Source organism: Pseudorasbora parva, chromosome 12 (genome assembly GCF_024679245.1).
Source record: "Pseudorasbora parva isolate DD20220531a chromosome 12, ASM2467924v1, whole genome shotgun sequence".
NCBI classification, from domain to species: domain Eukaryota; kingdom Metazoa; phylum Chordata; class Actinopteri; order Cypriniformes; family Gobionidae; genus Pseudorasbora; species Pseudorasbora parva.
The window spans coordinates 12,131,508-12,155,787 of NC_090183.1; the positions used below are offsets into that span (position 1 = coordinate 12,131,508).

The following is a 24,280-nucleotide window of genomic DNA, read 5'->3' on the forward strand; positions in this document are numbered from 1 at the left end:
ACTACATTCGAACAGCAGAACTGTCTGTGTTCAATCTATTTTCTTCTTTGCAGAGTCCTGATCTAGATAACGCCTACAAAGCCAAAGACTCCACGCCTGCCGTTACCATGGAGATGACCTCTGACGTCAGCGCAGCGACTCCATTGGTGACAGACCCAGAGTGGGAGGCAGAGCTGAGGCTGAAACCACTGGAAAATGAGCCCTCTGCCTCACAGCAGCCAAGATCTTTCCAGATGTCAATCAGACAAGCATCTCTCCCAGATTCATCACCCGGAGGTGGACTGGCATCGGGTCTCCACAGGCCCTCCTCTGATCCTGGGCTTCCAGGGCAGTAGCATAAGGTCAAAGATTTTTATGGTAATGAAGCAGAGTCCAATAACTACAGAATTCCTAGGTTGAGTTCAAATATTCTGAATTGTGAATAAGAATGCCTCATAGAGGAATCACACTCCTGTATGCTTTAATGTAACTATGCATAGACAGAACCAACACTACAGTACGCTCAGCCTCCTCCCTACAGCAAGACTCAGGGGTAGAGAACACGAAACCGAAGAGTCGTATGCAAAGAACTTAAAACAACCTTCCATGTCCCTTAGAGCTACCTTAAAAAATGTTGTAGTCAAACAAAAACAGGTGAACCGATGAATTAATGCAGTATGAATCAGGTTGTTCATTTTGTACATATATAAATAGAGCGGTGTTCAGGAAGTAGCAAACTGGACGTACAACCATGTTAATGAAAGATGCATGATAGGGGGAATAAATAGGTTTTTTTGCATGTTTCTTTAAAAAAAAAAAAAAAAGTGACAAAACGGTGACACAAGCTTGTTTTTTCTTTTCTTCTTATATTATCTATTTGAGATTTATATATGTATTTAACTATGAATTTCCTGGTATTCAGGAAGAATCTTTACTTGAACTGAACTCTGCAAAGCAAAGCCTCATCATAAAAAATGTCATGTTATCATCTCAAAATATCACCCATATCCGATTTCATTTAACATCGACACACCAACCCTTCAGAGCCATTTAAACATTTGAGCATTGTCAGTATTGCTACATCATGTCCAGTATTGAATTAGACAAAAGTTTGCTAGTCCAAGTGAGTGTGACCGTTTTTTCACCCTCATGGTGGGTAATTCAAAACCACAGATGAGCGTTCAATCACCCCAGAAACAGTTGTGGAGTTTTAACACCTAATCCTGAGTAAACCTTATTTGCATTCAATCTTATTGGCCTCATAAATAGGCATTGACAAATGCAGCTCACAAACTCTTTTAATAACTGCCCGTCTGTCTGAGGAAATCGATCCGCTCCAGTTAAAGGGTTAGTTCACCCAAAAATGAAGATCTTTGTGTTGAAATCCGATGGCTCAGACAGGCCTTCATTGACACCGTCATTTCCTCTCTCAAGACCCATAAAGGCACTAAAGATGTCGTTACAAAGCCCATCTAACAACAGTGGCTCTACCATAATTTTATGAAGCGACGAGAATCATTTTTGTGTGCAAAACAAAATTAAAATAACGACTTGTATAGTGATGGGCCGAATTCATAAAAATGTTTAGAACAGTTATGAATCAATGTATCGATTCAGGATTCAACAAAAATATCTTTATTTGTGGTAAGCACCGAGGTACTTTATGATTGGTTGTCTGTTGCTAAAAAAACTCACATTTGGATTCTAGCACTCTTAAAGCAAAGTTAACACTTCATTTCCCATGGTTAAATGCAGTGCTAATATAATTTCTTAACCCAGGGTTAAAACCGGCCCTGTGAAAAGCTTGTTTGTGTTACATATTTTTTTTGTCCTCATTTCTTTATGCAGTTTACAGATTCATTTTAGAAGGTTCTTACATTCTAACACTGTAGCAGTTTAAGAGTTTATTTTTGACCATATATCTGGATAATGCGATCTGCAGGAGAGAGCTCTAGCATTTGTAGCAGCAGTCATCCCTGGCCTTCCAGAAGATAGATTTACCATAACGGAACCTATTAAACGCACACTTTTAGTATTTCAGCAGTATAACATGACAGATGAGTTCATGTGTAGAAGGACTGCATGTTTAACCAAAGTTAGTAAGTAGAATTAATCACTTAATCCACATTTAATGCGATGCATTGAAACATTGTCTTCCTAGTGTCAGCTAAAACAAAAACAAAAAGGTGGAAAAAAAGCAGAAAAATGTATGCATGTCTTAATTTAGTAATTTACTCATAGGGCCACCAGATTTAGAGCTTCTGCATGAATGAGTGAATCTGATCGGTAGGCTGAAATTTTGAGGCGGAGCATCATGACGTATCGGTGTGTGCGAAAGAGGCTCTAAATCCTCATCTCCCATCACACAGATATGCGGTTGGCCGTCATCATCACTGGCTCGTGTGACCGCTGTGATCACGGCATGCATTGACCTAACAGTTTCCTGTGAGATGGTCCAAGTCATGTCTCGTGTTTTAGTAAGTTGGCCGGAGTGAGTTTGCCGTAGGGGTGTTCCTGGGACGAGGCCAGGACACGTGCCAGTGCGGGAAGAGAGCAAGGGAAGGATACGATATTATTGCGATCTTTTGCACAAACTCTTTGAAACATCTTGTACAGTGTCACTTTTTAAAACTAGTGCTGTTCACAAAATTGTTTTTATGCATTTTTTTTTGGACACTGTATTTTATACAATGCAACACAACAGCGGGTTAGAATGTTTTCTTCCTTGGGTATATTGGTATGTATTATATTTATGCTGTATATTATGAATATTACAAGAGTTAATGCACAACTCTGTAAATTAATAAAGGACAAAATGCTTAATTTACAATGTTGCACAAGATCATTAATGAAAAAAGAACTTACCTAAATTAGATACTTTTTATTCATCTTCATCTACAAAATCCTTTTACACAGTGGTATATATCAGCAGAAATGGGCAAAGACCAAAACTGACTGCCACGTTTTAATGTCAATAACACACAGTACAGTAGGGTCCAAAAGGATGAGCTCACTAGTACATTTCTTCTGGCTGATTTAGCATTATTTATACCTTCTTTTTTTAAGTGCTGTGTTTTAAATATTTCTTTTTTTTATACATCATAACCTGTTTACATTTTTGAAAACCCTAAAATATTTTATTTCCCGGTTGACATTAGTCTTAGACATTTTCATCCCACTGTATATCAAACCACTGAAAAATGACAAAAATAGATTATAGAAAATCAAATCAGGCAAAAATCTTTAAAGTTGGTCCAACTAATGCGCATTGTAGAGTAAGAAGGTGATGCTTTTACCAACAAGGAGCTTTGCAGAAAAGGAAGTCTTGCTTTAAATCAGCAATCACACATCTGAGTGTTTTTCAGCATCACACACTAAGCAGCAGAGCGACCCCTGCAAGGACCCATTTTGATGGCCTCTCCCTGGTCTTAAGGCTGAAAGTCCAGATATACGTGTTAGCACGTAGTTTGGTTTTATAGACGGGGCATTCATAGGTATTGCGTGTCTCCTGGCGGTCGTTCGGGATGGCTCGGACCGCTATAACAGGCATGCTAGGAGTCAGTTCCTTCAGGCGTGCTTCTGTGATTGTCCCACCCTGAATATCCCAGCGTGCACCTGCAGTCAAAAACACTGACTTTAGAATAAAATGCACCTAAATGGTTCAGCTATTTTGACTGACTGAGGATTCTGACTGATGGAAGTGCCCTGTGATTGGCTAAAACTGACCCTCCATGTAAAGGCCATAGATGTAGGCTCCTTCTCTGGCTGGCTGGTTAAACTCTTCTTTGAACTTCTTGGTCACATCCACTGTCAAATTCATCTTGTCCAGCGGCCATTCATTCTTGCGTGCCAAACTCTGCATCACAGCTTCAAAGATAAATAGTGTGTGTGATGCGAATGTATGAACGTAAATAGGGTCCTAAGAATAAAATATGCACTGCCGTTCAAAAGTTGGGGATCAATCATTAAATTGATCTGAAGTGACAGTAAATACTAGCCTGACAAGCCAGACCCACATCAAGATGTTTGGTCTGGAAACTCACCATTGACAGGGCTCAATCCGAGGGGCGGGATAAACGGTTCTTTCAAACTCCCTCTGCACGCGATAGGATAGTGCTTCAACAAACCAGAGCAACGTGAAGACTATGCGAAAACTCTGAACACATCTTCCATTTTTAAGAATGACTTCTATGCCGTTCTTTGTTCTTTTCTCAGAGAAAAGCTTAACTCCAAGTCTTCCAGAGTCGCGGTCAGAGCTGATTCGAAAGATCGCCGTTCGCCAGTTTCTGTGTTTACTAGAAGCACGCAAGCGCAACTCGGCCGTCATTATGTTAAGACCCGCCCACTGACTCTATACATGATGTGATTGGCCTGACCAGAGTTTGGTTTTTACAGCTCAGAAGGTATTGAGAGTTGCTAGACGACACTTGCGGCAGATTAGATTGCCGCTAGGGTGTGTATAGATTTCTAGGCTAAGTAAATACTCAATGTTACATTAGATTTCTTTTAACAAATAAATGCTGTTCTTTTGAACTGTCCATACATCAAAAAATCCCCCCAAAAAGTATCATGCTTTCACAAAAACACTGAGCAGCACAACTGTTTTCAGCATTGATAATAATAAGAAATAATACTTTAGCAGCAAATCAGCATATGATTTGTGAAGGATCATGTGACAGTGAACACTGGAGAAATTATTATTATTACAGCTTAAAATTCAGCTGTCATCACAGGAATACATTTGAAATTATAATATTTCACAACATTATTGTTTAATATAGCATTGATGAACATGAGACCGAAAAACAAAAACCCAACTCCAAACCTTTGAACGGTAGTGTATGTATGTGTGTGTGTGTGTGTGTATATATATATATATATATATATATATATATATATAATGCTTGTGTGTGTGTGTGTGTGTGTTACTGCACCTGTCAGAAAAGACTGAGGGTTAAATAAACCAGAGATCCAGACCACACTAGGTAGAGAGAGATCATGAGTCCAACTATCTAACTCTCTACAACGCAGCAACACGTCATTATACCTGATTGGACACACACAGATATCGCATACACATATTAGGACCATAAAACGGTACAGCTGTAACAAATAAACAGTACATTTTTATTTCAGCTAGTTGCCAGGAGAACATGTCTCATTTTTGTTTAGCTTTAAAAAAATACAAACACTTTAGTTTAGGGTCCAGTTCTCACTATTAACTAGTTGCTTATTAGCATACATATTACTAGATATTTGCTGTTTATTAGTATGTATAAAGCACATAATATTAATGCCTTATTCTGCATGACCATAATTTCTACATCCAGTAATCCTACCCAATACCTAAACTTAACAACCACCTAACTAACTGTTAGTAAGCAGTAATTAGAAGGTTTTATGCAAATGTTGTAGTTAATAGTGAGAATTGGACCCTAATCTAAAGTGTAACCAAAAATATTATATATAAAAATTAAAAATAAATCATATCAATGATAAGAATACTGCTTACCACTGTCCGAGGCTGTATATAGAGGGGTAGGCCAGTCTGGTCCAGGTATCAGGAACATTATCAAAAAACAAAGCTGTCTGAATCTGTTCCATCTCGGATGAAATTGCCAGCTCTCCCTGCCAGAGGAATTAAGAAAATACGGTTAACGCTAATAGTCAAAAGCCTGGCCTCACAAGAATGTGTGTAAAGTCTTAAACAAGAGACCGTGACCAATCTGTTCATCAATCTGAATAGAAACTACCACGATACAATCCATACAAAAATATTCCAGTAATAGCACACCTTCAGCCCCAGGTCCAGCTCTTTGAGTGAGCGTCTTATTTCATTGAGGAGCATGTTCATACGCTCACACTCCTGGAAACACACCAGAATGTAAGGCGAACGTTCGGCTGTTTTGGACGTGATGTCGGACATGTTGTACTCTTCTGGTAGTTTCTCCAGGATGTCATCCAAGATTGCCTTCACCTGAAACAGCAATGGCTTAAACCAATGATCTGCAGATCTGCACCTTTTCAGCGGTTCAGAAACTGACCTTCTCTTCAGTGGTCTGTGAGGCTCCTTCACCCATGTTAGAGTCTCTGTACTGAAGCTCCAAAAGAGTGTGGAAGAGGCTGTCTGACGTCACAGTAAGAAACTCAATCTCAGCGTTTGGATGAAGCCCATAATGCACTGGGCTTTCGTGGGGCAGCATCTCATCTATGTACACGTGATAGCCTTGGTAATCCAAGTTAGAAGGCACAACAAGTCCTGGAGCCAATGACAACTTCCTGTCAAACTGGAAGGACATTGGGTTAGTTTGTGGCTGTGAGATATAAAAAATTTTATTAGGAGCCAAAATAAATGGGGATCCATCAATATTGAAAATTAAATTGTACAATACAGATAAACCGATAATTATTTTCATGTTTTGGCCAATAATGCATCTAAAGCATGTATTAATTATAGTTAATGTTAATTTCAACATTTACTAATACATAATTTAAATTAAAAGTTGTATCTAACAAGTGAAGAGTTATTTTTAATAACTCATGTTAACAAAGATTCATAAATACTGTAACAAATGTATTGCGCAATAGTTGATATTAATGAATGCATTAACTAACAGAACCTTAATGTAAAGTATTACCAGTTCAATACTATTTTGTCTAAATATATTTAAAAAAAACAACAGTAAAAACTAAAATAAATCTTCACTGAAAAAAATTGATATTCATTTTGAGGTTTTCTAAATTAGCAGTGTTTTAAATTATTTTAAGTGAGCATTAGACAACAGCTAAAGAAACCTATATGTACAAATATGGCAAATGCATTATGTTTATATATTCCATTTTGATAAATACAGATACATTAATAAAAAAATAATGGCAGATAACCAATATGGTATCAATATATAGTCCATCCCCACTAAAAACAAAGACCAATTATTTTAAATTCTAGACGTGGAGTGAAGCATCACAACATTATTATGTGCATTATAAAAGATAAGAATGCTTAGTAAATATATTATAATATATAGTGCAATGTATTGATTTTTGCTTTTAGCCAGCACTAATTTAATCCAAATCTTAATTGAAGTGGATAGAACTTAATCCACAACTAAATAGATCCCACATCCCACATGATAAATATACAATATGAACTGATCACTCAATTCCCATGCTGTGTTGGCACACTTTGTAGTGTTTGCGCAGTCATTCAGCATGCGCGTGTGTGTGTGTGTGTGTGTGTGTGTGTGGACACCTGATTAGGTTGCATGTATTCTTCCAGGTAAGTTCTGCACAGTCTCCTGTCCCAGTCATCAGTAATGTGACCTCCATACATGATCTCACCAAACAAGTAACGAAGGTCTTCCCATGGTACCTGGCCAACACAGGTTTGTTTACATGTTTACAGGTTTGTTACTCTCACCATATTAGTGGAATAATCTCTTCCAAAATGATTTCCATGTTTATATTACTTACCAATACATAGAATTAATACACTAAGGTTCAATTTTGAATAAATTAGATCACAATGTTCCTAGCGAGGCCTCTTGAGATTTGAAAGGAGGATTTGGTTTTCTTTTAATTACACACCTGTGAGTTGGCTTCTAGGTAGTTGTAAAGCACATTCACTGATATGGTTAGATCCCCTGTGTTAAAAGGGTACTTCCTGTTCCAGCCTTGTGGCCCAAATTTTCTCCTTTCAGCCACACAAGCGTGGAAATAACACAGCGAGAACAGGATGGTCTTAAATTCCTGCTCACGGGAACACTGGTCCAGAATGTCCTGCACATGAACAGACACAAGCAAACTTGTAATAAAATAATAATAATATAATTAACAGTGCTCATACACATAAGCAAATACTTCTGTATCTAATCCTTGATGGAGTAGAACGAATGCATCAACACCCCTAAAGCCGGGATACACTGCTCAATTTTTAGCTGTCCCAGACGAAAGATTGCCATCGTGAAACAATCATTGTGATTTCTGTGATCGTGGCTCCTAATCGTTTGCCTTATGTCGTACAGTGAGAGAGTTTCAAAGAAGGCCGTGGTCACCGTCTTGAGACCAAATATAGCCTACAATCACTTTCAGTCAACGCGACATGACGCTAAAACTTAAAGGGTTACTTCAGCGATTAGCATATGGCTTTGTATCAGTAGAAACCCTGGAGTATATTCAAATGATTGTGCTTCCCCCACCCACCCCCCGGCGTATATAGGGTGTTAAGACAGCTGTCAATCAATCAATCGATCACTACAGGTCTCAGGTGCACACCCCCACTCAGCCCCACCCCTTGGTTCGTCCCCTCTGTCTCTACTGGGCTCTGCCCACTTTTCCAGCATTATTCAAATACTGACAGTGGGTGGAGCTAGGTTGTGATCAGGGGTTTAGTTACCATTTAATATACAGCTATTTAAGTTGGATTTTGGACCAATAGCAGTTTATTGTGGGTGAAGCCACCAGCACAGTATGATAAAAACAGAAACACGTAAAGAAATGTCATCCCGAGACGTTTGCTGCAACTTTTGTTCATTTCGTTTACCTGATCAAAGTTGTCCAAAGCAGCATGTAGGTTGGCCAGCATGCCTGTGGGTGGCTCGTTAGTGATTTTGATGGAATTTTCCAGAATTCCCTGTGGAATGATGTGTTCCTGTGGGGTGGGAGAGGGTTCTGCACTCATGAACACTCTGTAGTCTTGGTGACTGTTCTCACAGCAACATTCGAGAAGTTTCTCTAGACTTCCCAGCCACTTTGCCACCAGGTGAATGTTCTACAAGAAATGCAAGCATTTGCATAAGATATATGTGTAAAATATACAATATACAGATAACATACTCAAGGACACACCTGTAAAATGACCCAGTGGCCCTCTCTAGAGGCCTTCTCCATGGCAAGTTCAGCCACAGATTCCTGGCCCTGTCCTAGAGACACATTATGGAGCTTCCCCAAGTCTATAGTGAAACCCAGCTTCTTCCCTAAACACACATGCACAGAAATACACAAAGGCTTTCTTCACAAAGTCAGTCCAAACACAATTTTTAGGCATATCACAAATCCAAGTTTTTCTTAACCCGTGGAGGGTCACGATGCAAGACCAAAGTCAATATGCTGGCTCACTCTCTTTGATAAACTAAACGTTAAAGATTCATGCATGAGATAAAAGATGAGTCGATATGAATTTTTACCCAGGGACTCGACATCTTTTAGGGGGTCCACTCCAGGGGACAGGATGAAGAAAACAGGAGATGCAGGACCGCACTCTTTGAATGAACGTGCAAACTCCATCTTCCTGCTTTCGGTGTACTGTACACCTAGTTTCTCTTCCACAAAGTTCCTATACACAGACACATTTGTTTGTTTTCTTGATGGAGACTTTTCATTGACTTTTATCCTAGGCTTATTCTAACTCCAAATCAAAACCCTCAAGAACCACTATAGCAGTTTTTGATACTAAAACATTATTTAGAGTGATTATTAACAGGTTAGTCCATCCAAAAACACATCTGAAATAGTCATCATTTCATTCCAATCACACAAGACTTTCGTTCATCTTCAAAAACATAAATTAAGATTTTTTAAAATATCTATTCATTTTTGTCCATCCACTGAAAGTCCACTCAACCAACATGTTCAACCTTCAAAAAGTACATGAAAACATTGTAAAAGTTATCGATTGTCCATATTAATCCATGTGTTCTGAAGAGATGCGACTGCTTTATATGATTAACAGATTTAATTTAGGCTTTTATTCAAATATAAACATTGATTAACAGACATAGAGCTCTTCAAATTAGCTTGATTCATATGGATAACTTTAACCATGTATTTTTGTACTTTAGAATGTGTTAATGGACAAAATGGATAAGAGAACCTAGGACAAGCAAAAATCAAATGGGCTTCAAACGACATGAGGGGGAGTAAAAGATAACAGAATTTTCGTTTTTGGTTTCCCTAACACAATGTTTCATTCTGTTTTTAATAAACACATACTGTACATCTCATGGACTTACCGGACAGCGTACGTCATCCGGTCGGGTCGGAGAGCCCTCATGAGGATGAGTTTCTGGAGCGAACTCTTGCTTTTCCATTCCTGAGGGAGTTTCTCTTTCTCTGGACACTCCGACTCCACCACTTTCTTCCAGCGTTTGGGTGAACCCTCGATGTCCCGGTCCAGACCCCGGAACTCATCGGTGAAGCTCATTGTCTGCAGGAAGACACCAGGGGCCTCATTTATAAAATGTTGCATATAAACCATCTGTCCTTTTATAAATATATACACACATACATAATATGTATAAAATATATACACACACATATATACATCCACACAACTAGGATTGCTTGAGTGTGTATATATGATTTATTCACCCTCAAGTCATCCTAGGTGTATATGACATTTTTCTTTCAGATGAATACAATCCGTGTTGTATTAAATAATGTCCTGGCTCTTCCAAGCTTTATAATGGCAAGTAACCCACACGGCTCCAGTGGGTTAATAAAGGCCTTCTTAAATTAATCAATGTGTTTTTATAAGCAAAATATCCATTTTTAAAACTTTATACTGTAAAATATATAACTTCTGCCTTCTGTATTCAACTTACTTGGATTAGCCAGGGCATTTTTAATAAAACTCAGATTGTATTCGTCTAAAAGAAGAATGTCATATACCGGTAGGCTACACCTAGGATGGCTTGAGGGTGAGTAAATCATAGGCTAATTCAATTTTTTTACTTGAGAATGCCAAGTGGCAAGAATTGCTTAGATTTTCAAATTCCTCCAATACTCTGACTCTCTACCACAAGGAACAGTGCGTACGTCTGCTTTAGACCCTGATGTGGCGCTAAGCACTTTTCCACGTCAAAGACCATTTTTATAAGTATGAAAAGTAGACGTGGATTTTAGGTATGCACACTCTAAGATCGAATCTCTGTGTATGCACGTTTTATAAATGAGGCCCCAGGAGTGTTGCAGGTGATAATTGTCACCTCCCTCAGCAGGTGTTTGTGTGTGTTCATGTTTTTCTATTGCGGTGGGGACTTCAACCTGAATGCACACTGACTCATGGGTACTCATGTCACCGTGGAGACCTAAACTGAGGTCCCCATGAGGAAACAAGCTTATGGAGTAATACAGAATGATTTTTTTTTTTTTTTGCAGAATGTTTTGTGATTGACAGGTTTAGGGGTAGGGTTAGTGTAAGGGGATATCAAACACAGTTTGTACAGTATAAAAACATCAATGGAGAGTCCCTATAAAGACAGTGATCCAGATGTGTGTGTTTCTAGGACTGTGCTTACTTTAACAGCACTCCAGGCGGTGTTGGAAAGGAAGTCGACTGGGCAGACATAACTATGGTCGATGTTGAAGCGCAGCAAGAAGTCCAGTTCCCGAGGATCCACCTCTTTATTCATTAACAGCAACTGATACACACACAACAAAAAACTAAAATCACAAAAAGCATGTCAGGACAAAAATTTAAAAAACCTCACCCATCCAATATAATGTGTGTGCTTTACCCAGACTGTTAGAGTGTATAATGACAGTAGGTGTCACCTGAAATGTAAGCTGTGCTGCGAAGGTGAGCTTGTCTCTCTCGAACAAGCCTCTGTTGATGTAATTAAATGTAGAGAAGGTGATACAATCTATCAGCGTGTTTACACGGGTCTTTACATCTGAAGAGGCCTCTGCATTCTGCACTGCCTTATGGAACACAACGTTAAATGCCTGCAAAATGAAGAAAAAACACACACACACAAGAAAAGTTTATGGCATTAATTAAAAAATTGATGTTCTGGGGTGGGGGTGATGATAGCACACAAATTACATACGTCAGTTTTAAATATTTCCAGGAAGACCTGAACACCTGTCCTACAGAATGCATACACAGACACACACAAACAAGGCCACACCTTAAGGGAGAACTGGTACATGGGGTTGATCTTGTTAAGGTCATTGATGATGAAGTAGAGCAGGGACGCTCTGACAGCCACGGCCCGGTAGTGTTCACGAGCCTCGTTAATCTTCACCTCATTAACCTTCGCCTCCAACACCTACACAACAAGCGCACAAGCTGAATCCGACTGAGAAGAAACAACAAATGCCAACTAAAGAGTGTGACAAAGTGAAAAGAAAACTCAAAATCTCTGGCTTGTCTAATGTTCTAGGGAACGTGGTTAATAAAAAAATAAATAAAAAAAATAGCTCTGTCCCGAAACTCAGAGAGCCTTAGCAACGTTCCCAACATGAAGACAGTTATACAATACTTTGTTTGGGCCAATTTGAGACCACAAAAATCAAATTACAGAACTGATATGTCTATTACTCACAAAGTTCTGTACATTAAACATAAATAAACATTACGTTTATTTTGTATATTAGCTCATTTGATTTTTCTTCAGCTACAGTACAGTGTAGTACTTTAAGCTCAGTTTAACACATTGTACGATGTCTTACACTACCGTTCAAAAAGTTTCAGTCAATGATTTTTAAAAATGTTTTTAAAAGTAATATCTAAAGCTCACCAAGGCTGCATTTATGCAATCAAAAATACAGTAAAACAAATGAACTTTATTCTATTTTAACATATGTGATGGCAAATTCCAGTCTTCAGCGTCACATGATCTTTTTTTTAAAGCATTCTTATATGCTGATTTTGTGCTCATCTATGTTAAAAACAGATCTTTTTCTTTGATGACTAAAAGTTCAAAAGACCAGATTTTAAATAGATCTAATATTATTATTTATAAAAATGTAAAAGTATTTACTGTAAATTTCAATCAATTTAATACATACTTCTTGAATGAAAGAAGTCTTACCGACCATAAACTTTTGAATGGTAGTGTAATCTATTCCCTTAGAACCAGTACAGAAAATGCCAAAATGTCAGCAGATTACATCTGATCCTACTCTGAGCCTAAAGATCCTTTAGAAGGCACGTGGCTACAGTAGCAAGGCAGCTACTCATGTAGGTCAGTGACAAATATGGATGTAAGAAATGTTGGAGGAAGGCGAAATCTTTGACACTGATTTCCAGGAAAAATAGTTGAAAATATACAAACCTTCATCTCAATCTCTGCAGCTGTGTGTTTAGTGCTCTCGAGTTTCTCGACCAGAACGTTGTCTCCCAGGAAGTTATTCTCAGCCGCAGAGAGACGAGTCAGTAACTCATCCTCAAGCTGCTTTAACTCGATTTTAAATGTGTTCTGCTGTTTAGTCAGCTCTGACTGCAGACACACAAATACACACAGATAACTATCAGCAACACTTAACTCAAAAGCATGTTCAGGTCTGCAGGTTTACACACACACCTTCAGATGTTCGAGGTCTGGTCTCTCAAGGTTGACCACCTCCGCAAGCAGCTGGTCCTCAAGCCCGTCCCGTGTGACAGTAAAGTTGATGAGGGTAGTCTGGGCCTGGATCTCAGGTTTATAGTGTGGGTTTGCCAGCTTAGTGTGCAGAATCAGACGGAAGTCAGGATGAAAATAACATTCCTTATCCCCCACTTTGATACATCTGCAGAGGGGAGAAGAGAGGCATGATGTGGGTAAGATACACTATATTGACAAAGGTTTTGGGACGCCTTCCTTTACATGCACATGAACTTTAATGACATCCATAGGGTTTAATATAGAGTTGGCCCATCCATTGCAGCTATAACAGCTTCAACTCTTCTGGAAAGGCTTTCCACAAGGTTTAGGTGTGCATTTGAGGGAATCTTTTTAGCAGTTTTGTAGAAGCCCATTAGTGAGGTCAGTCACTGAAGTTGGACGATAAGGCCTGGCTCGTAGTCTCTGCTATAATTTATTCCTAAAGGTGTTCTATCAGGTTGAGGTCAGGACTCTGTGCAGGCCAGTCAAGTTGCTCACACCAAACTCTCTCATCCATGGCTTTATGGACCTTGCTTTGAGCACTGGTGGTGCAGTCATGTTGGAACAGGAAGGGGCCATCCACAAACTGTTCCCACAAAGTTGGGAGCATGAAATTGCCCAAATTTGTCTTGGTATGCTCTAGAAACCAGTGCTTTACACCACTGCATCCAACGCTTTGCATTCCACTTGGTGATGTAAGGCTTGGATGCAGCTGCTCGGCCATGGTAACCCATTACATGAAGTTCTCTATGCACTGTTCTTGAGCTAATCTGAAGGCCACATGAAGTTTGGAGGTCTGTGTGGTTCATGGCTGATGTTGCTGTTGTTCCCAATTGCTTCCACTTTGTTATAATGCCACTAATAGTTGACCGTGGAATATTTAGTATTAAGGAAATTTCATAAAAGGACTTATTGCACAGGTGGTAACCTTTCACGGTGCCATGCTTGAATTCACGGAGCTCCTGAGAGCGACCCATTCTTTCACAAATGTTTGTAGAAGCGTATGCATGCCTAGTTGCTTTATTTTATACACCTGTGGCCATGGAAGTGATTAGAACACCTGCATTTAATTATTTGAAGGGGTGTCTCAATGCGTTTGGCAATATAGTGTATTTTTGCTATATTGATATACTTTTTAAGTGTGTTTGTAGTATATCTTGTGGAATGCTGTGTGTTGTTGAGTTGTGGTATTCTACCTGCCCTTCTTGATGGTGTGTCGGCCCAGCAGCGGATCAATAACTGGCTCAATTGTCTCCTCCAGATTCTCAATCAATACAGGCTCTCCTGAGACAACGGCCTGTTCAATCACATCCACATACCTATAGCAACAACACAGTATTTATTATTTCAGAAAGTTATGCATTAGCAATGCACTTACTTCTATTTTTAAGTGGAACATTATTTATATGCAGATAATGTAGGGAAGAAACTGATTTTATCCATCAAGACTAAATCTAAATGTACAGAATGAGAATTATTTCATTTTTTTTTTTTTGAAAGATTATGAAAATAACCAATTTGTGCAAAATAAAACCAGGACATTTTATTAAAAAAAATTTTTATATGTAATCAAATATTTATACGGTCACTATTTTCACATAGTGTGAAACCTTTTGGGATGTAATTTCTGCATTATGCTCCTCAACCGCTCACCCCTTCTGGCTGAGGTTAATGACCTTCAAGCTGTTGCCATAGCGACTCTTGAGCCACTTGATGCCCTGCAGCTGGGGGTCAATGAGCAGAGGCCAGCGCTCACAGTTGGTCAGTATAGTGGCATTCTGAGTAGATATCTTATCACCCGGCAAGCCCTCGTTATTCCACTTAGCAATGGTAGCCCCATCTGTTAACATGGAGACTGGATCTAAGCCCTCTGTCATTGGGATGGGCACCTGAGTCATCAGGTAATAGAAAAAGAGAATAACAGATTAATTGTGTATACTAATATTTCTATCCTTAAATGGGATATAATAACATCCTGTTATTGAAGGATGGGGAAGGGCCCTTCACAAAAGACCGTAATAAGGCAATAAGCTGTAGCAAGCACATAGTTACTTTTCTTAGAACCGTTTGGCCAGACGGTGGAGAAGTGGCTAAAATAGAGACTTATTTCACAATGAGGTTAGGCAATCATAAAATAAGGTAGCTAACATACAATTTGAAAAGGTACAATAGCAAAACATTCTGTTTAAAGGAAGTGTATGTAAGATTGTGGCCAAACGTGTATTGCAATCACTTTCCCCTCTCCCCCTCCCCCCTGACTCGAGATTTTATGATTAATTGAAATATAGGGATGCACCGAATGTTCGGCAACCGAAATTATTCGGCCGAAAATAGCCAAAAAAGCACTTTCGGCATTCGGCCGAATAAGTAAAAAGGCCGAATAATTTTTGCCGAATAATGACGTTTTTAATGACGCGATCAAAAAGTAACCCACGTAGAGTGAGAGCCGCGTGCTTTATGCAGCAAACATGTCAGCAGTGTGGAAGCACTGTTTAGTGCTGCATCTCATGTCATCGATGAGAAGAGGAACTGACTTTCATGTGAGAAAGCAGAGAAGCTACTTTTCATAAAGAAGAACCTGCCACTTTTCCTGAAGAAGTAGGCTAAGTAGGCTTATGTCTAGGACAGTTATTTATTTGTTGTGGGTTCATCCACATTTTTTGCACTATTGCACATTTGTTGTTGTAGACATACAGAGTTACATTCTACATACTAATTATTTATTTTAAGTCATGTTGTGCTTAGTTTGTATAATATCTGCTGGAATGTTAAAAAAAATTCAGTGTTAAATAAATATTTTGAAATTGTATTTTTGTTATTTGATTTATTTCTCAGAAAAGCAACACAAAATAGTAAAAAGCAAATTTTTACTATTTAATTATTGTAATGGTAAAAAAAATTGCCAAATAAATGGAAAAAATGCGAAAAACCGCGTTCGGTATTCGGCCTTCGGTCTTCGGCCAAGCATTTCATTATTATTCGGTTTCGGCTTCGGCCAAGAATTTCATTTCGGTGCATCCCTATTGAAATACATTTCTTACATACAGTTCCTTTAATTCTAAGAGAGGCGGTGTAAAAAACTTCTATATATATATATATATATATATATATATATATATATATATATATATATATAATGTGTGTATATATATATTACACACATTATATATTATTTATCTTTTTTTTTTTTTTTTGCATGGTATTTTGTTCCTTGCATGTTCACTCATGTAATAATTTTGTCGTTTATTCCTTTAGAATTAAATGAAATATTTTCAATAGATTATTATATATTTGTATTTATTTTAATTCAGAATTTCATTGAACTTCCAACAGAACAGTTTGGAAATTCTTGGTGTAAGGGTTTTTATAACTGAATGCAAACAATAAATATGTTTCAAGGCAGGGACAGTTCAGCCAAAAATTTAAATTCTGTCATTAATTACTCACCCTCATGTCTCAAACACGCAAGACTTTCGTTCATCTTCGGAAAACAAATCTTTTTAATGAAATCAGAGAGCTTTCTCTCCCTCCATTGACAGCTAAGCAACTGCCACTTTGATGCTTCAAAAAGTTCATAAAAGAGATCATAAAATTACTCCATATGAATCGAGTAGACTAGATCGCTTTAAATTATGAACAGATTTAATTTAGTCTTTTGTTCACATATAAACATTGATCAGCGAACAGCTCAACCAAACCTGCTTGATGTGCAAGAACAAAACTCATTGGTTCTTGCGTAACAAGAATTAACCTCATTGGTTCTTGCGTAACAAGAATTAACCTCATTGGTTCTTGCTGAAGCTTAAACATGCTGCATAACCCGAGAATGAACCTCATTGGTTCTTTCAGAAGCTCAAACGTGCTGCGTAACACATGAGAACGAATCTCATTGGTTCTTGCCCGTGGCAGTTGCGTAGGCTGTCAATGGAATGACAGAAAGCTCTCTGATTTCATCAAAAATATCTTCATTTGTGTTCCAAAGATGAACAATATGAGAGTATTTCATGACAGAATTTTGCATTTTTGGGTGAACTATCCCTTTCCAGGGTATATGCAGGAATCCTGAAGTTAATTTCAATACCTTTTTAAGACTTTTTAAAGACCTTCTCAAAATATTTTAAGACCTCATCGCACTTCAAGTTCTAATCGGCAACAAACCTTTAATAAACAGTTGTAGTCGAATGTAGACTTAAAATCTCTATCGTAGGCCAATTTTGTATCGTTTATATCGCATATCTGTTTCACAACGTATGGAGGGCGACACATCACCTAACTGCGCATTTCGCAAAATACATGACGTCACCCATGGACAGCGCTTGCCCGGGATGGAAATTAACTTTTTTCAAAGTCTACCACTCAATGTTTTTACCAGCCACTGTTTTGTTTTTAACTGATAATGTGTAACTGAATGTGAAAATTAATACTACAACCTCTACAATACTTCAGCAGTTTATTTAATCTCAAGTCTCAATGAAATACTGACATTTTTACTATGATTTGTGGTCTTATGGCTTCCAGTTTTATGGTTTTTAGTCCCCAGAATGAAACTATTCGTTTCGGCAACTTTGAAGCGTGTTGACGACACACCGAGCAGAACATGTCAGTAGGGATGCACCGAAATCAAAATTCTTGGCTGAAACCAAAAAAGAAGAAACCAAAGTCGAAAACCGAAAAATACAATTCAAACTAAAATGTTTAACTCGACCTCACTCATGTGTTCATTAAATAATAATGCACATGCCTACTGGCCTGAAATGGAATAAAGTAATCAAATGTAAAATAACTGCATATTTAACTGTTTAAATGAAAGATTAATCCTTATTAAACTTACAAAAGCTATTCAATCAAGAGCGTTGATTAATGTCAAACTAAATATAAGGACATCACTCAGGCAGCAGTAAAGGCTACTGCGCCTTTAAGACCTGAGGCAGGGATATGCTCGTCTTCTCGACTGTGCACACTATACAGTTCACTTAAGGCATATTCAGACTATGTCTGCTAGGATACTCATCAAGATGGACATGTTGACATACTTCTTGTGTGAGTTTGTCCATTTAAGCGCAAGACTTGAAAGAGAACTCAATATTTGCGCGCTGTGAGACTCGCGCGCTCTCTCGGATGATGCACAGCGTCAGATCTTCTCTCAGCGCGCGCGCGAGTCTCACAGCGCGTCTTCACGCGAGTGATGACGGAGAAAACGACCGGTCATGTGCGCACATACGGCAGCACTCGCATGCATTAAACAAAGTTTACAAAGATGTGAAACAGCTCGGTAGGTGAAGCGAGTTTACCCGCCACAACTCATAAACTCATAAATCAGCCGCATTTGGCTGGTGGCGGTGCTAATGTCCATCCCTGGCGCGCGCTCCGAGCCGATCTCAGACTGAGCACCCCGTTGTTTTTTAATACTTACGGGGATGAAAATAAATATATTCATAAATACTTTTTGGAGTCAAACTCTTTTGACACTGCTTGAACAAAATACTTTCAAAATTTAAGACTTTATAAAGCCGTCATAAGACTTTTTAATACTTTATAAGGGTCTTAATTTTCCCAAAATTGATTTATCACCTTTTAAGACTTTTCAAGACCCCGCGGACACCCTGCTTTCAATTCCTTGTACTCTATGCTGTTTGAGGTTTCTGAACTTGAACAGGTAAAACAATGGAGACAATATGGAGACAATATGGAGACAATGACATATACATTTATAGTTTCACAATCACACACACTTACCTTCTGGGCACGCAGGTAAGGCATCCAGAGGTTATAGAGTAACTCCTCTCTGTATCTCTTTGAGAATGAGCCAGCGTATGAGATGAAGGCTGCGGTGAGGAGAACATCTCCACACAGAGTGGATTCCTGCTCGCGGTACTCAGCCACAGCATGAACCCAGCGTACATTTTCTGACTGAAACACACATGCATTTTCACCAAAACAAATGTTTCCTTTTTTAATTTATATAAATAATTGATCTTTATTAGCAATGCACAAATGTATGCACCATACAGAAATGAACCATATCAATGTTAGATAATAGATCATTTAAAGGTGCCCTAGAATGATTTGAAACAATATGTTAAATTGTTCTCTGATATCTACATAGAGGGTATGTGGCTTATTTAAGGGGAAAAAATTGTCCAGATACAGTTTTACAGGTCCCTTTACAACCCTAGAAAGTGTCCCTAAGATGTAATGCTCTGTTTTTGCCGTATTTGGAAGAGTCATGAATGTTAATGTTGAGCTCTGCTCTGATTGGCTTATTTTAGCAGCTCACAGCTCACAGCTCACAGCAGTTCAGTGAAGCAGCTCGTGAGTCCTGACCATCCTGACACAACATAGACCGACTAAATGAAACTTTGAGCAAAACATCTCAAATGGAGATTAATAAAATGCAGCTTACTTGTTTATTTGGTGTTTTCAGATCACCCGCACGCGAGAAAGAGCTCACGTTTGTGCGGTTGCCAGATTTCCAAATCTAATTAATCCCACAAACAGCTTTTCTGTGAAAAAAAACCTGTATACACTCCAGTTTTTACCTAAACATGTTCAATCTGGCAACCATAAGCACGCAAGCTCTCTCTCGCGCAGGGAGATGCAAATGTTGGGGGCGTGCATATATATCCCCAATGCTTGTGTCACGGTAGGCGTTATGTTGAGAACCACTTTTTATTCGGTGGAGTTTTGGATTCACGAGATTTTCATAAGAAATAGGAGGCAATGGTGTTTGAGACTTGAAGTATGTGATGTCCATCTACTGAACTCTTATCATTTCACCATGGCAAGGTAAATTCAATTTTTCATTCTAGGGCACCTTTAAATAACATTTTTAAATTATTATGACAACATACAACTATTGTCCAAAAGACAAAACAAGTGTATTGTATTCTGACCTCTAAACCCTTGACCAGGCGGTTGGCAAGCTTGATGGTGTTGTTTGTGTGGTTCACCTCATCCTGACAGCGGAGTTTCTCCGAGGTTGCTTTTTCAAATGCAGCTTTCAGTGTGTCCAAACTACCATCCAACTCCTCCACATTTCACACGCGTTTGAAATTATACAGTGCATTGTGTAACAACTGATGGTATATTATGGTAGAGAGAGAGAGAGTAAGAGAGAGAGAGAGAGAGAGTGAGAGAGAGAGAGAGAGAGAGAGAGAGAGAGAGAGAGAGAGAGAGAGAGAGAGAGAGAGAGAGAGAGAGAGAGAGAGAGAGAGAGAGAGAGAGACTTACAGCCAACTTCCTTCTGATGACCTCTAACTTTTCTGCAGCCTCAGCCAAGTCAGCGTTGGCCTGAGAAAGACACATCCTTTTCACCTCCACCTCACAGAACACCTAATGAAACCAAAAAACATATTTAAACACAAACACAATACAATAACATTAGATTGGTTTACAGAGCACTGAATTTCACTGGATATAAAGGATTCTTCAGCAAAACAGAATTATTGGAAGACATTTAAACACTTGAAGATGAAATAATAAATCACATGTGACTACATACACTATTGTTCAATACGACTTTTAATATTTTTGAAATTCTCTAATGCTCACCTGCATTTCTTTGATGAAAAAAGTAAAAACTCATGATCCTTAATGCTGATTTGGTTTTCAAGAAACATTCTTTATTATTATAGTTTTGTTAAAAACAGTTATGCTCCATAATATTTTTTTCTTTGATGAGTATGGCATTCAAAAGAACGTTGATTTGAAATATAAATGTCATTAATGTATCCTTGCTTAAATAAATATTAATTTCTTGCCATTTTTATTTTAATTTTTTACCACAACTTTGTAACAGTTGTTTATCTACTGGTAAATCACAATAGACATACCAGGTTCTATATTAACTCCAATTACAATCTATATTAATTCCAATGAAACAAGTTAAAATAATTATATATAGTCTGTTGGGTTGCGTTGGAATGTTCTGGTCTCTACTATTACTATGCTGTTGTTGTATCATTTATGATCTGAACAAATTAGCAAATCTTTACTCACATACGTCTGGACAGAAGAGCATGGAGGAGAGAAGCAGAAAAACACACTGTAAACAATACAATAACAAAAACGCAATGTTACTCCACACACAATACAAGTCGACATTGTTCATATAGATGCACGCATTTTAAAATCTTGCATTCTTTAACTTTACATATTATTGATAATTACAAATATATAGTGGACTATACATGGTTTTGATAATTATGATGGTATAAGGGAGCAGAACCTCGTGGAAGCGGATGATGTTAATGACCCAGGCACAGAGACCGGCCGCTGCAGAGGATTTCAGACGAACAAACTCTGGGTTAAATTCAGGATCACTCAGATACTCGTCTTTGATCACACGCACTGTGGCTTCAGAGATATGCTCTTTATCAAAATTAATCAGCGCCTGTAAGAAGTCATCCACCTAAACACACAGAAAGAAAAGGAATAAATGTACCCAATTTACCTCTTTGCATAACCTTGAGTTTCACTGCCAAATTATTCAATTGATATGCCATTTGAAAACGTCAATACTCAAGAGTCGCTAAAAATGTTTGGTGCTTAAATCTTGTCAATTAAAGAACATTTCAGCCTTTTGCTTATTGATGAAATATGAGGTAAACGCCAGTTTTCAAGAATAAGGCTACAGTTAAATGTCAGAAGCCTTTTTAAATATGACTCATGAAAACCCTAAGAATAAATGTCAACTCTACTCACTTTACTCATGACAACTTTAGACGCTTTCCAGCTGCGATCCTTTGGAATTCGGCCACCAGGAGCCAGCAGCACCAAAACGGCTGCAGACACATTTGATACGATGGCGGGAGGATTCGGAAATGTCCGCAACTCTGTTAGATTCAGCTGTACACACACACACACACACACACACACACACACACACACACATAGATAATTACTTTGGACAGAACAAATCAAGCCATTCAAAAAGCATTTGGATTGTTAGTGTAAGGACGGTTCAATACAAGAGACAAAACACAGACGTTAGTCCCCAAACTATAGTCTAGTTACTACATACATACACTACACACAAATACACACCCTGTTGAGTGTGTTGAGTGCTGCATTAGCTGCCTGTAAAGCCGGTTCTGCTTTCGCCAAATCTGATTCGGTCTCCTGCTGCTGTTTGGTCACTTCTGCTTGAATTGCTTCCACCTGATATTGCAATCATTATTTGACACATTTAACAATCATTATGTCTTTTACAGATATATACACCCACCGATATCAAGTATTAATATAACATTTTGTGCATGAGGGTGTATGTCTCACTCTTTGCTCTTCTGCATCTGCTACGCTCCTCTCCTGACTGAGTTTCTCACTCTGCTGGCCAATTTTAGCGATGAGAGCTTCAGTATCAGTATTTCTTAGCTTCAACTCCACTTCCTGTGTGGCCAATTTAGCCTTTAGATCCTCCACCTGAGAGAGAGATCCAGATAATGTCCAAATTAAAGCTCTAGGACTGAGAATATGGTGTAATAATTTGATTTATTTAACATTTCTTTTTAAGCTTCTAAAATTAGATGCATTCTCCTGGTCTAGGTGGCCTTGGTTACGCCAAAGGAACATAGAAATCCTTTCACACACTTTTTAAAAAAAAATCAGGTCTCCAATTGAAAATGTTCTAGTGACTGATAACATCTAAATTTTTTAGTTGGCCAAATTTAATTGTTGTGAATTAAATCGCATCAATTCACAGAAATTTAATTTGGCCAACTGAAAAATTTAGATGTTATCAGTCACTAAAGAAGAGACCTGATTTTCTTTCTTTTTTTAAAGTGCATGATTAGGTCACATTTTTATACAATTTGGTAGATTTTGGTGAAAGCCTGCATTTGTGTGTGTAGTTTTTAAATGTAAGGTTGACCTGTGATGCAGTGTTCAGTAGTTTCTGCAAGCCGTTCTCTAGACGCTCCATCTTCTGTCTCAATTCTCTTCTTTTTGTCCCCAGCAGGTTGCCGTAAAGTTTCATGAACTCCAGGAAGCTCTTGGGTGTGGTGTAGTTAAAACGTTTTTCATTCTGCTGATACTTTACGCTGACTTCATTCACACTAGTGTGAGCGAATGAGATAAATTCACTGATGGACACTCTCACCGCCGGCTACAGAGAAGAAAAGCATGTCTGGGTTAAAGAATTTACACTACAAGTTTAGGTGGATATGATTTTTTTAAAATGTTTTTGAAATCTCTTATGCTGACCAACTGCATTTATTAGATAAAAATACAATCAAAACAGTAATATTGTGTAATATTAATATTAATGTAATATTAAAATAATAATTTTAATATACTTGTAAATGTTTTCATTTATTTCTGATGGCAAAGCTGCATCATTACTTTAGTCTTTAGTGTCACATGATCCTTCAGAAATCATTCTAATATGAGGATTTGCTTCTCAAGAAACAGTTCTTATTATTATACTTTAAATTTAAAAGAACAGCATTTATATGAACAAATAGTTTGCAACATAAATGTCTTCACTGTCGCTTTTGAACAATTTAATACATCCTTGCTGAATAAAAGTATTAATTTCTTCCCTTTTTTTAATCATACTGTCCCTAAACATTTAAACAGTAGTGTAAACACCAACAATACATTAAGATGCATTTTTTTAAATTATATGTGACCCTGGGCCACAAAACCAGTCATAAGTCGCACAGGTATATTTGTGGCAATAGTTCATTGTATGGGTCAAAATGGGATTTTTCTTTTATGCCAAATATCATTAAAATATTAAGTAAAAATCATGTTCCATGAATATATTTTGTAACTTTTCTACCATGAATATATAAAAAAATTATTAGTAGTAGTAATATGCGTTGCTAAGGACTTCATTTTGACAACTTTAAAGGCAATTTTCTCAATTTTTCGATTTTTTTTCCGATCAGATTCCTGATTTTATTGGCCAAATATTGTCATATCCAAACAAA

The 24,280-nt window shown here is 37.9% G+C and overlaps 2 protein-coding genes across 9 annotated transcripts in view; one reads left to right on the plus strand and one right to left on the minus strand.

Moving 5' to 3' along the window:
* The window catches only part of kcnh7 (potassium channel, voltage gated eag related subfamily H, member 7), a 92,251-nt gene extending 89,445 nt beyond the window's left edge, over window positions 1-2,806 (plus strand). For all 7 annotated transcript variants that reach the window (XM_067459134.1, XM_067459135.1, XM_067459130.1 and 4 more), the window contains one exon: window positions 54-2,806. In XM_067459134.1, the coding sequence (XP_067315235.1) occupies window positions 54-335 (282 nt within the window). In that variant the 3' untranslated portion in view covers window positions 336-2,806. The remainder of the gene's footprint in view (window positions 1-53) is intronic.
* Window positions 2,807-2,883: 77 nt separating this feature from the next.
* dnah9l (dynein, axonemal, heavy polypeptide 9 like) overlaps window positions 2,884-24,280 on the minus strand; it is a 57,919-nt gene continuing 36,522 nt past the window's right edge. The window contains exons 48-74 of one of the 2 annotated variants that reach the window (XM_067459139.1): window positions 23,218-23,451; window positions 22,623-22,769; window positions 22,392-22,505; window positions 22,050-22,193; window positions 21,574-21,756; window positions 20,577-20,678; window positions 20,240-20,374; window positions 19,083-19,256; window positions 15,000-15,235; window positions 14,543-14,665; window positions 13,287-13,491; window positions 13,038-13,202; window positions 11,889-12,029; window positions 11,533-11,703; window positions 11,277-11,399; window positions 9,990-10,183; window positions 9,165-9,313; window positions 8,827-8,954; window positions 8,522-8,749; window positions 7,567-7,758; window positions 7,232-7,351; window positions 6,024-6,266; window positions 5,774-5,956; window positions 5,492-5,607; window positions 4,914-5,026; window positions 3,706-3,846; window positions 2,884-3,594 (exon numbers count right to left, since the gene is read on the minus strand). In XM_067459139.1, the coding sequence (XP_067315240.1) occupies window positions 3,347-3,594; window positions 3,706-3,846; window positions 4,914-5,026; window positions 5,492-5,607; window positions 5,774-5,956; window positions 6,024-6,266; window positions 7,232-7,351; window positions 7,567-7,758; window positions 8,522-8,749; window positions 8,827-8,954; window positions 9,165-9,313; window positions 9,990-10,183; window positions 11,277-11,399; window positions 11,533-11,703; window positions 11,889-12,029; window positions 13,038-13,202; window positions 13,287-13,491; window positions 14,543-14,665; window positions 15,000-15,235; window positions 19,083-19,256; window positions 20,240-20,374; window positions 20,577-20,678; window positions 21,574-21,756; window positions 22,050-22,193; window positions 22,392-22,505; window positions 22,623-22,769; window positions 23,218-23,451 (4,452 nt within the window). In that variant the 3' untranslated portion in view covers window positions 2,884-3,346. Of the gene's footprint in view, window positions 3,595-3,705; window positions 3,847-4,913; window positions 5,027-5,491; window positions 5,608-5,773; window positions 5,957-6,023; window positions 6,267-7,231; window positions 7,352-7,566; window positions 7,759-8,521; window positions 8,750-8,826; window positions 8,955-9,164; window positions 9,314-9,989; window positions 10,184-11,276; window positions 11,400-11,532; window positions 11,704-11,888; window positions 12,030-13,037; window positions 13,203-13,286; window positions 13,492-14,542; window positions 14,666-14,999; window positions 15,236-19,082; window positions 19,257-20,239; window positions 20,375-20,576; window positions 20,679-21,344; window positions 21,391-21,573; window positions 21,757-22,049; window positions 22,194-22,391; window positions 22,506-22,622; window positions 22,770-23,217; window positions 23,452-24,280 lie in introns of those variants that run through there. The other variant, XM_067459138.1, reaches the window with a different exon arrangement.